Source organism: Sus scrofa, chromosome 5 (assembly GCF_000003025.6).
Source record: "Sus scrofa isolate TJ Tabasco breed Duroc chromosome 5, Sscrofa11.1, whole genome shotgun sequence".
Taxonomy (NCBI): Eukaryota; Metazoa; Chordata; class Mammalia; order Artiodactyla; family Suidae; genus Sus; species Sus scrofa.
In genome coordinates, this window is record NC_010447.5 from 119,262 (window position 1) to 131,107 (window position 11,846).

At 61.8% G+C, this 11,846-nt stretch overlaps 1 protein-coding gene across 1 annotated transcript; it reads right to left on the minus strand.

The window, feature by feature from the left end:
* Nucleotides 1,314–11,799, minus strand: MAPK8IP2 (mitogen-activated protein kinase 8 interacting protein 2). Its single transcript, XM_021091276.1, is given in 13 exon segments — nt 1,314–2,018; nt 2,433–2,531; nt 5,166–5,236; nt 5,380–5,484; nt 6,348–6,457; nt 6,540–6,712; nt 6,840–6,915; nt 7,159–7,662; nt 7,665–8,405; nt 8,493–8,586; nt 8,715–8,987; nt 10,506–10,611; nt 11,586–11,799. Coding segments are annotated over 13 exon segments (2,490 nt in total). The 5' UTR covers nt 11,651–11,799; the 3' UTR covers nt 1,314–1,945.

Consider the following 11,846-nt stretch of genomic DNA (forward strand, 5'->3'; position numbering starts at 1 on the left):
ATCTGTTCAGAGGCAGGACGCTGGGGCCCTCAGCACAGGGAAGGCATCAAATCTGAGGGAAGAAGGAACCGGGTTGGGGTCTGGGGTGCAGCCGAGCTGAAGGAGACCATGAGAGCTGAGAAGGAGCAGCTGGGGAGGTGAGGGAAAGTGCCTGGGCAGGTGCGGGAAAGGAAGCCAGAGAGGGTGGACAGGCGGGGAAAGGGCCCCACTGACAGCTGGTGCGGGATGCCCGAGATGTCTGGCAACTGACCTGAAGGGCCAGCAGGAAGAGAAAGGCTAAAGATCCCGAGAAGCAGAGAAGTGGGCTGGAAGGAGACCGAGCCCAACAGGGCCAGGGGTCGCTGGGCAAAATGGAGTCTTCCCTGAGATGTGCGAGGGCGAGAATGCCCACCTGACTGAGCGAAGGGGAGCAGAAGCTGGTGCAGCCACAGCGGTCTGAGAGCCATGCCCCTGCCCAGGTGCAGAGGTGTGCATTTCAAACACGCCCATGGGCTCTCTGCCTCTTTCCACGGAGTGTTCCAGTGTGCGGGCATGCCACTGGTCAGGGGCCCTTGCCTGTGCTGGGGCTGCCCGAATGCTGAAGGCTGGGTTATTTACTAACTCCTGACTATATTCTCTTTTGGTGGGTTGCCTTTAATTTGAATAGGAGTGTGTGATTTTATTTATTCATTTATTTAGCCGCACACTCAGCATGTGGAAGTTCCAGGACCAAGGACCAAACCTACGCCACAGCTGCAACCTGAACCACGGTAGTGACACCGGATCTTTAACCTGCTGTGCCACCGCAGAAACCCAGGGGCATATGATTTCTCTCTCTCAGATCTGAGCTGTAGTAGAGACCTAAGCCACAACTGTGGCAACGCTGGATCCTTAACCCGCTCTGCCAGGCCAGGGATCGAACCTGCGTCCCAAAGCTCCCAAGATGCTGCCGCTGATCCTGTTGGGTCACAGCAGGAACTCCCAGAAGGGCGTGATTTTTATAGACAGTACTTTTCAGTCTTCATGTGTGAATTTGTCTGTGCTGCCTTTGCTCGCTCTCTGCCTTTGCACACACTCTCGAGCACGCACGGCATGTGCACTCCCCAGCCAGCACTCCAGGGCATGAGAAAGAACACACGTCGAGGGACTCTCCCTTTGGCCTCAGATTCCTCGCTGGCCAATCACATGTTTTTGGGGAGATGGAATCCCCGGCATGAGCTCGGAGAGCACCGAAAAGGTAAGCGTCTCACGACTCCATTACCTTGGGGTCTTCGCGCACACTGCCACAGGCAGCACCTGTATCTGCACCCCCACCACCCCAGAAACACACGAGGTCACACCAAGCAGAGAGTTTATTGAGGTGCTGGACTGTGGGAAGTGTTTGCAGCGGCAAAGCAGATGCTGGTGTGGCCGGGGCCCCGGCAGGGCACCCTCCTCCTAGCAGTCTGGGGGCTTGGGGTGAGCATCAACTACTCCTCGTCTCCCCCAGGCCCTTCTGGGGAGCCCCTCCCTGCATCCCGAGCTCCAAGTGAGGCAGTATGGGGGGCTCTCTTTGTCCCTAAGCTCGAAGATGGGATGATCCCTTGATAGTCACTATAAAAATTAAAATTCCTTTATAAATCCCAGGGGGAAGAGCAAGTGGGGGTCACGTGGGAGCTTCCCAATTCTGACCCCAAAGTAAAGAGCAGAGGACGAGAGTTTGCAGGCACAGAGGAGCAGAGACAGACAGGAGGAGAGAGGAGGGCGGCCGGGGTGACACAGAGAGAGAATGGATCGGGGGAAGCGGAGGTGCAGGCTCCACTCTTCAGCAGCCTCTGGGGAGCAAGGAGGAGGCTTCCCAGCACAGCCCGGAGACCCCCTGGATGTCAGGTCCCATGTGCCCCCGGTCCAGTCCTTGCCAAAGCTGAGGGGGCCTCCTGAGACACTCCCAGCCCAGCTGCTCCTGGAGCAGGGGAGTGGCGGGCAGCTACTCCAGGTAGATGTCCTCTGTGGGGCAGGCGTACTCCAGGTGCTCCTGGTAGTACTCCAGGAAGGCGCGGCTGCAGAGGAGAGGGGTCCTCAGCCCCGCCCCCCCCCCAACATCCTGCCTCAGTCCTCCTGGCCTGGCAACCGTGTCCACAGCACAGACCTTTTTCCTTACTGTCTGGCCTCAGTACCCACAAGGGCACCCTGCCTGTGCCATTTCCATGCCCAGGACCACCCCACCCCCCGCCAGAGCTCCTGACCCAAGTGTCCCACCCATTATCTCCCCAACCCTCCACCCCCACCACTCTCATCTGACCTTCCCTCTCGCCCTCCTCCCCGTTCCTGTCTCCCCAGACCTCATCCCCATCCAACTCCAGCCCACTCCCCCCAGAGGCACCCGGCCCTAGTTCTGCATCCCCACTGCAGTCCCAGCCATCACTGCCCACCAGTCCACCCCTCATCCTGCACCTCCCTCCAGACCCACTCACCCCACGCTCTGGGCCACAGGCCTCATGGACTCCTGGGAGACAAAGACGTGGCAGGCAAAGCGGCTCAGCAGAGGGTGTTTGGTGATGAAGCCAAAATAACTGGGGGGGGGTCAGCACACAGAAACGTCAAGGGATGTGGCCCCACGCCTCAGCCCCCAGGGACTGGAGAGAAGAGGCAGGAACGAAGGGCTTGGGGCGGGGTGCTGGTCATTTGATTTCAAGATGTGAGGCCCCTTTGTGGGTCCCTGTCCAAGAACAGTGCTGGGGTCTGTGAGGAGTTACTGCTCTAAGTTCATTTCTTCACCGCAGAGTGTCCACCTGCCTCTGTGCCCCCCACCCCCAGCCCCGACCACAGAGGAAGGCCTCTCCCCTGTCTTCTGGACGCCACATCTCCACCAACTTCCTCATCATTATCACCTGGCACCCTGAGCCTGCCCAGCACCACCTCTGGTCCTGCAAACCCACAGCTACTTTCCAGGCTCTGCTGTGGGGCTCGACGTGGGCACCAATGTGTACAGCTGTCTCCCCGGAGAAGAGGCAGCACCCTGGCTCTGCCACTCATGCAGCAGCTGCCCCAGCTCTGTTCCATGTATGCCTTTCCTGAATCTGCCCTTCTTTTTCTCATCAAGACATTAATAAAAATTATTGTCCAGAGGGAAGAAACGTCCGAATCCTACAGGAGCACAGTGCAGATCCTCCAACTTCGGCTAATCCAGTACACACAGGGTGGGATTAGGGGTTGCGGGTCCACCAGATGGGAACCCATGTGACAGCATCGTTGCCGGGACAGCGTGCTCACGTTGACCGTGAACCTGTCAAATGCCGTGTTTGGATGAGTGCATTCATGGCCACTGCACTTAGATGCTGCCTACCACGTGCCAGGTACCATCCTAAGCAAGGTCTTTGTATGATTAATGCCAAAAACCTCACAACAGCCCTGGAAGAAAGCCTCTAAAGGAGGCCACTAAGGCACAGAGGAGGTTGGAAACCTGCCCACAGACACACAGCCAGTCTGTGGTGCACGGGGAGTGTTCGAGGCTGCCGTGATCTCAGACACCACACATGCCCAACTTGTCCAGACACAGTGCACCTGGCCCACTCCTGATCACCTCGGCACCTGCTTTGCAGTGAGACACCTGACACTGTCCCGCTGTGCCTCCTCACTGTGGGGACTACTGGGCTGGCTCTAGAGCAACAAATACCAGGAAGGTCTGCGCCAGGTCAGCAGCTTTCAGTACGTTCCTAGCCTTTGAGCCACTCATCTTTCTCTCATGGAACCACATCTGGGTCAGTGTCCAGCCTGGAGGCTTGAGCCTGGGGCATCTACAGTTTCCCTCTGTTGTCCTTCCTTCCTTAGCCATGCCCCCCCTCGGCCCACCATCCCTGTGGGCTGTGGGCTGCTGTGCAGCTCGGTCCTTATGGTGCCAGCTCCGCCCACCGCCTGGTCTGAGCCCTGCCCTCTACCCCAGCTCTCCAGGCCTCAAAGCAGCATCTAAACCATCTCCCTCCTCAGTGGAGAAGCAGCCACACAGCTCTGCCCCTGTGGCGTGTCAGCCAGCCAGCAGACAGTGGCTCACTCTTACTGCAAATGTCCAACAACACACGTGCCAGCCTCAGCATCTGTCACAAGCCTCAGGCCCAGGGCAGTGTGGCCTTCCCGCATCCTGCCTCCCTTAAGGACCTGCTTCCTCACAACCAGGGGGTCCGTTTGAGACTCTGCTTGGCTCTGTCTGCCTCAGTGGTGAGCGCCTCCCCTCTCCTTCATCTAGGGCCCTGGCATCCTGGGCAGGAGCCTGGCGGGCAGGGGGCTGTGGCCCACCCCACACTCATGCTCATGCCTCCCCGCTCACTCCCGCCTCGTCTCACTCCACCTGGCTATCCTGCCTGCCTCATGACCAAAGCTGTCTACCTGCTCGCAAACAGACCTCCTCCCCCCGCCCCCATCTCCTTTCCACATTCTAGTAGCCGCTGGGGTCTCACTGCATCTGGTCAGGGCCCAAATACTGCATCGCCAGCCTGCAGCCCCATTCACGCTGTGCCTCTTCTCTTGGTGTGTGGGTTTCCAACCGCCCAACACCCAGGTGTTATGCCCTCCAGGTCAGCCTCTACGTCCAATCTACTCAGGTCCTGCCTGCCCCACCTCCTAAACGCCTTAGGACATAAGGGACACGGCAGGTGGATAACCTCAGCAGCCGTCTGGCCTTCAGCCAGCAGCACTCAGGTCCCTCTACTCTGCCCAGCAGCCAGAGCCGGCTGGTCAACCTGTGTCACACCATGACCCCCAAACCAGTGAGGTTTAAGTACAAGCCCCTAGGCATCGTCAGAAGGTACCCCTCCAGCCTCATCCGAGCCACCCCCAAAGTGCCCCTCACCCACAGCCTCAGCTCAGCTGGCTGCCACCCTGTCACCTACCTGTCTTTCAAGCTCTGCAGCGTGCTCTTCAGTCGACCCCTAAGTCCCTTGCCTCTCTGCAGGTCTGCTCGGGGAGCCCCAAACAGACGTCCACCAGAACCCCCACAGATATTTCTAGCATATGCTTGTCTGTATGTCTGTCTGCCCACCGAGACCAGATGGGAGCCTGCCTAAAACGTGGCTCCTCAGCCCAAATGTGTCTCTGTGGGCACCTTACGGGGGCTCAATGCTGGAGCCAAACGGCTGTTCGTGGTGGAGGGTGGGATTGCGTAGGGCCGCCCTCAGGGTTTGCGGAGCCCGTGCGGTGGGTCGGGGTCTTACCAGCTGTTGCGGGGGTGGCAGCCACAGAACGAGATGTTCTTCATCTGGAAGAAGTGGCTGCAGTGCTGGAACTGGAACAGAGGTGGAAGAAGTCAGCAGAGTTAGACGCAGCGGCTCGGGGCCCCTGCCACCCCTGCCGTACACGCCTTGGTCGCACCCTCTGGCCTTACCCCACCCCCAGCCTCCCCTGTGCCTCAGGCCCCCACGCCCCCACCTCGGGTCCTCCACTTAGACTCAGCTTGACCCCCCGAAGAGAAATCTCAAGGTCACAGGAGGCAGGAGGACGCAGGTGGACAGTCAGTTTTCGGGCAGTGGCAATCTGGAGAAGAAGTCAGAGGAGAGGGGTCTCAAGGGCCGACAAGGGTGTCTATCCCTCCTGGTAGAACATTCTAGATTTGGCCTGAAGTCTCCTGGCACTGATTCTGGAAGATGTGAGCGTGGTCTTGGCCACTCTTCAGTCTCAGGACATCCTGCCTCTTCTTCTCTCCATTCCTCCCCAGGACCGTGGCCCTACTGATCCCGGCCTCCTCATGCCTGGCCCATGAGCTGGATGCGTGCAGGACTGTCTTGCTCCCCCACTGCTCTCCTATCCAGTCACAGGACAGCAGATGGCCAGGCACTCAGTCAACATCCACTGCGGAATGAATGAGTGAGTACGTGACACCTAGGGAAGAGTCTGAGAGTCAATCAAGACTCTCAGACAAGGATAGGATGGGCTAGAGTTCCCGTTGTGGCTCAGTGGTAATGAATCCAACTAGGACCCATGAGGTTGCGGGTTCAATCCCTGGCCTTGCTCAGTGGGTTAAGGACCTGGCATTGCAGTGAGCTGTGGTGTAGGTCACAGATGCAGCTTGGATCCTGCGTTGCCATGGCTGTGGCGTAGGCTGGTGGCTACAGCTCCCTACTTGACCCCTAGCCTGGGAACCTCCATATGCTGCGGGTGCGGCCCTAAGAAAAGAAAAAGAATAGGACAGGCTGAAGAGGAAGAGGGGTGAGCACGAAAGTGATGGCGGACAGCTGCTGAGCGCTGCCTTAGGCCTGTCTACCCAGGCCTCTGAATCAGGGGTGGGGGCCCAGGCCCCTGAGCATCCTCTAGAACCCTCTGTGGAAGCAGGCAGAGGCCTGGGGCCTCCAAGGGCTGTGCTGGCCTGTGGGGCTGGGGGCGCCCACCTCCAGACTGACCTTCTGCATGGCTGCACAGAGGATACCGTTGCCCTGGTGACAGGGTACCTCCACGGAGCCCAGGAACTGGACGTCGAAGCGCTCCACCCAGCAGGGACCCCGCTTGCTCCCTGGGGGGATGACAAGGGGCGTAGGTCAGGCAAGCAAGAGGGGTCTGGGATGACAAGACACCCCTTGGGAATGGGGCCTCACCCAGCAGGTCCTTGGCCGGGCCGGGCACCGCGTGGGCGTAGAAGGCAGGGAAGACACCCCGCTCCCCTGTGCGCATGTTGAAGCCTCGGAACCAGAAGTCATCCTCCTCAGCCTCCACCAGCACCGGGTCATCCACATCCAGCTCCAGCTCGTCCGGATGGCGGGGAATGAACCTGAATCAGGTCGGGGGCGGGGGGTCACTGCGGCCGGGGCTGGACTGGCTGAGTTGTGTCTACTAGTGTCCTGGGGTGGCTAGAGACTCTGGTGAAGGGTCCCCAGCGGCAGGAGGAGAGGCTGTACCTGAAGACGGCCCGATGGGTTTGCTCTCTCTCCTCGCCGTTGACCAGGCAGGAAAAAAGGCCGAAAGACTCGGTGCCTGAGAGACAGAAACAGGGAGACACAGACTCAGGGGCGGGGGAGGGGCGTCCTCGAAGGCCCCGCCCAGCGCCCCGCCCCTCAACCGCCCCTCAACCCTCAACAGGGGCTGGGGGCAGAGCAGCCCCTCCAGATTGCCCACCGCATGAGGATCTGCGGACAGGCCCAGTCCCACCACCCTCTGGGGACCTGCATAGGCTCGGGAGGAGCCAGCCGGGGGCGCCCCCCTGCCCCTCCCACTCACTGGAAGATCGAGAGGTGCTGTTGACAAAGACATTGAGGAACTTCTTGGAGAAGGTGAGGTCCGGGCTGTCTGGGGAGGTGTCCTCGGCTCTCTGTCCACCACCCAGGAGTGCCGCGCCCGCCTCCTCCTCGCTGGCCTCGCCGCCGCTGTCTTCCTCGCTGTCGTCGCCCAGGCCGGCGCAGCGCCGCAGGCTCACCAGCTCCAGCTGCGTGTGCTCGTCCACCACGAGCGTGTACTTGACCGCGTCGTACACCAGCGAGGCGTCCAGCGCCGCAGGGCCTGTGCCCCTGCCCCCGGGAGGCCCGGCCTTGTCCTCAGCTTCCTCCTCCTCGTCGTCCTCCTCGTCGTCGTCCTCCTCCTCCGAGCAGGCCGCCGAGCAGGGGCGGCCGGGGCGGGCCGCGCGGCCCGGAGCAGCCCACAGCGGGGTGATGGTGTCCCGCGTCGGGTTGCTGAGGAAGAGGCAGGGCCCCGGCTGCGCAGCGCCGGGCCGAGGCGCCGGGGGCGCGGGGGCGGCGGCCCACACAGCGTCTCCATGTCCACCAGCTCCACGTCGCCGCCGCCGCTGCCGCCGCCGCCGCCGCCGGGCCCGGGGGCCAGCTCGGGCGCGCCGGGGGCTCCGCTGGCCGTTGCCTCGGGCTCCCCCGCAGGGCGCGCGGCGGGAGATAGGCACTGGCCGGGGCAGAGGATGGGCGAGGAGCCCTCGGAGATCATGCGGCTCACGAGGTTGCTGAGCAGCCAGGGCGAGTCAGCGTCCTCGCTGAGGTCTGGCTCCGATTCGGACCCGGACTCGTACTCGCTGTTGGTGTCGTCGGGCCCCACGGGCAGGAAGGCGGGGCGGCGCGGGGGCTCGCACGGAGGCTCCGGCTCCGGCTCGGAAGCCGGCGACGAGGCCTCCTCGATGGAGTTGGTGAGGTGTGAGGAGCGGCCGCTGCTGCTGCTGCCGTCGTCGCTACTCCGCTCCAGCTCCGTCTCGGAGATGGACGAGATCATGCGGCCCAGGCGCGCGCCCGCCACGTCCTCGGAGTCGGAGCCGGGCGAGGACAGCTCCTGGCTGCTTCGCCGGCCCCCACGGCCTGTGCTGGAGCCGCTCCCCAGGTCGGCCTCAATGCCTGGATCCGAGGAGGGCGAGGCCCCGCCTTGGGCCGGGGAGCCCGCGGGCCGGTTTCCTTCCAGGTCGCAATCTGGGCGCACAGGAGGCTGTGCCCCACAGGGGCTCATGTCCGTGGGCGGGATGGGGACGGGCGGGTCTGCGGAGCCATGGGAGGCATCAGCCAGCCCACCCCGCTTCCTCCTCCCGCACCTCCCGGGCCCCTCCCACCTGCTGCCTGGCTCACCTCTGAGGGGCTCCTGGGGGGGTGGGCACAGCACTGTCTCCTGCCAGGAGTCTGGAGGCGCTGGGGCGAACCCTCCGTTGTTGTTCAGGGAGTCCTGGAGGGGGGGGAGAGAGAGCAGCGCTGAGGAGAGGCCCCAGCTCTCGGGGGTGGTGGCACAGGCTGCCCTGGGGACCAGAGTCCCAGATGCTGGCAATTGGGATTTAGCTGAGTCTGGGTGCTCACCTGGGCTCCCAGGGTTGTCAGGTGGAGCGTGGTGGGCCGGTGCTTGTGGGGCTCCTCCAGGGAGGGAGAGGGGATCAGGGGCTCCAGAGCAGCGGTCTCTGAGCCGGGCCCTCCTCCCTCCATGCCCTCCCCTTCTCCTTCCTCCTCTTCCTCCTCCTCCTCCTCCTCTTCCTCCTCCTCTTCATTGTCATCAATCATCTCAAACTCCTGAAAGTCATCCTGGAAGGAGCAGATGGGGTGCGGCTGCTCCGAACGCCCCAGGGAAAGGCTGTCCTGGAGGAAAGAAGGACAGGGCAGAGCTAGGCCAGAGGGGGACAGTGACCCAGGTCCCAGGTCCCAGGTCCCAGGACAGGGGGAGGCAGGAAGCTGTCAGTCAAGGGAGGGAAGCCTCCCTCCAGTTCATTCTGAGCTCCAAGAGCACAGCTTTGTAAAAACTCTGCTTGCGACACATAAGGATCACTCCAGTTCTTGGTAAGTAAGAGTCCAAACTCTTAAGCCTGGGTGACAGGGATTCTCAGAGTGGCCCCAACCCACATGCCAGCCTCATTTCGCCCCTAAATTGTCACACCAGCACTTTTTCCTCCATAGCATTTTAACACAACTCATTCCCTGTAGGGTTTGGAGACTGTGTTCCCCAGCAAGCTGCAACCCCACCAGAACAGGCCCCATCAGGGCCATTGTACACTGATGGACCCTGCCCCCCACCGAAAACAGGGCCTGGCCCACAGTGGAAGCTCCGTAAATATCAAGTGAATGCATGAAGCCAAGACAGCCAGCACCCAGGGTTCACCAAGTTTGCACCAATCTCGGGGGCTTTGACCCACTAATCCCTTCCAGCAATACCTCTCCTCATCCCCTCCTATCTCCCTCATCTACCAGCTCCTGCTAGTCTTCCCTAAGGGCATGGCTGTGCACCCTTTCCACCAGAAAATCTCTCCCGTGGCCTCAGTCTCGAGTGGGTTCCCCTCATTGCACCCCATGACACCCCTCCCGTTGGAATCCAGTAGTGGAGATTCAGGTGGCTATTGCCTCTCGCATGTCTTTCTCCTTCACCAGGTTACAAGCTCCTAAAGGCAAGAGCCACACCTGTCCTGCTCTCCTCCCAGGCACCTGGAAGCCCCTATCACTTGCCACACAGGAGATTCTCAGAAATGTTCTTGAATGAAATAAACACCATGGAGAGATAGGAGCGCTCTTGTGATGTAGTGGGTTAGGGATCCGGTGTTGTCACTGCAGCAGTTTGGGTCACTGCTGTGGCACAGGTTCGATCCCTGGCCTGGGAACTTCCATATGCCACAATTGCGAGGGGGGGGGCGACGGGGGAGGGGGATGTGGAGAGATAGGGAGGAGGAAGAGAAGCAAAAGATGGAGAGAAAAAAGATTCAGGGATGTTGGCATGAGGCAGATAGAAGGTGGCTTGAGAGGTGGGGAAAGGGCTGAGGAGGAGATGAAGTGAGACAGCAGCTGGAAGGGGACAGATCTTTCTGGGACGTGCTCTGAGAGACAGAGGGCCGCACAGGGGAGGCACATCTCCCCTCTCCCAACCTAGCCCAGTGGTGCGGGCCAGGTGAAGACTGCCGGGGAAGGTCCCGAGTGGAGGGCCTACGGTCTGTTAGGAAAAGAGAGGTTTGAGATCAAGGAAGACCCTGGTCGAGAGGCCAGCGGGGAGCGGGAGGTCAGAGGACCCCTTGTTTCAAGGCTGAGCTTGGACCCACCCTCAAACCCCAGGGGAACGCTAAGCAGAGCTGAAGCAAGACTCTGCCTTGAGTCTGCCCCCAGCCCCTGGCCCACCTTCTCGCAGTGGTCCGAGTCATAGCTGAGGCCCAGACCACAGTCATCGGTGATCTCGGACAGATCCTCATCGTCAAATTCTTCCAGGCTTATGTCCTGAGGAGGCCTGGAGAGGGGACCGGGGTGAGAGAGCAAGCACAGGGCTCCTGAGAGAGCCACCCGCCCTGGACCCTTGTCTGGGAGCCGGTCCTAAGCAGGGGCCAAGGGAGACCCTCCCAGCTCCTAGGCTCCATAGTCTCCAGAGCCCCCAACTCCCAGACCCACATCCTGCCATGAACCTCAGGCTCTGCTCTGCAATGGATTTCCCCCACAATCTGAGCCATGACCAGCTCAGAGGAGCCACCAGCCCTCCAGCCCTCCTCCCTCACAGAGCCAGCAGCCTCTCCTCCCTCTGCACTCCGCTCAGGCCCCTCTGGGTCGCAGCCTCAGCCTCAGGGGAGTCAGGCTGAGCAGAGGAGGGGGAGGGGGAGCTGAAGCTGCAGCAGCAGGAGGGGGAGGGGGTCGAGCCTGTTCTAGGCGCACAGTCTGGCCACTTTGTCCCTCAATCCTTCTCAAGGCAGGCCTACACCCAGAGGTCCAGGCTAGCCCCTCTTCCCACCCTAGCCCCTTCCCCCAGGCTCCAGGCTTGATTTCAACTCTCTTCCTCCCTGAGCCCTGCAGACCTGGCCAGGCTTCCACCGAAGAGGCCCAGCAAGGCCAAAAGGACACTGCCAAGCACAGAGGGTGTACCCAGCATCCTGCGGCCTCTCGGAGGCTCAGCCACCACCTCCACCCTTAAGGGGTCGGCGGCTCGGGCTGGGTGCGGCCCTGGAACCCCACAGGAATTGGGGGTGGGAGGGTCATTGGGGCTGGAGGAGGGGCTAAGGGGAGGACACACAGGGGGAGAGCCAGAACCCGTGGGTGGGGGATGGGGAGCAGGAGTCACGAGCCTCAGGACCAACGAGGGGTCCGGGGCTTGGGTCCCCAAAGGCGATGGGGGTGGGGTGGCAGGGTCGGGTCGGAGGAGTCTGGAGACTGGGTCGGAGAAAGGGCTGTAGGAAGGGAGGGACCTGCCGAGGCCCGGGGCGCCCAAGTGCGTACCTGCAGCCTGGCGGCGACAGCGAGTGAAAGGTGGAAAGAGAAAACATCTCCGCCCGATCCGCCATCTTCTCCCGGGAAAGGCCTGCCGACCGCGGCGGGGGAGGGGTGCCTGGAGCCACAGCCCCGCACGCCCTTCGTCGCGCCCTCCCGCCCGCCCTCGGCCCGCCCCGAGTCACCTCGTGACACGCCCTGCGACACCCCGCTGCCGGCACACCTCGCCACCGGGACACCGCGGCAGCGCGAGCCGGCGGGGGGGGCGGG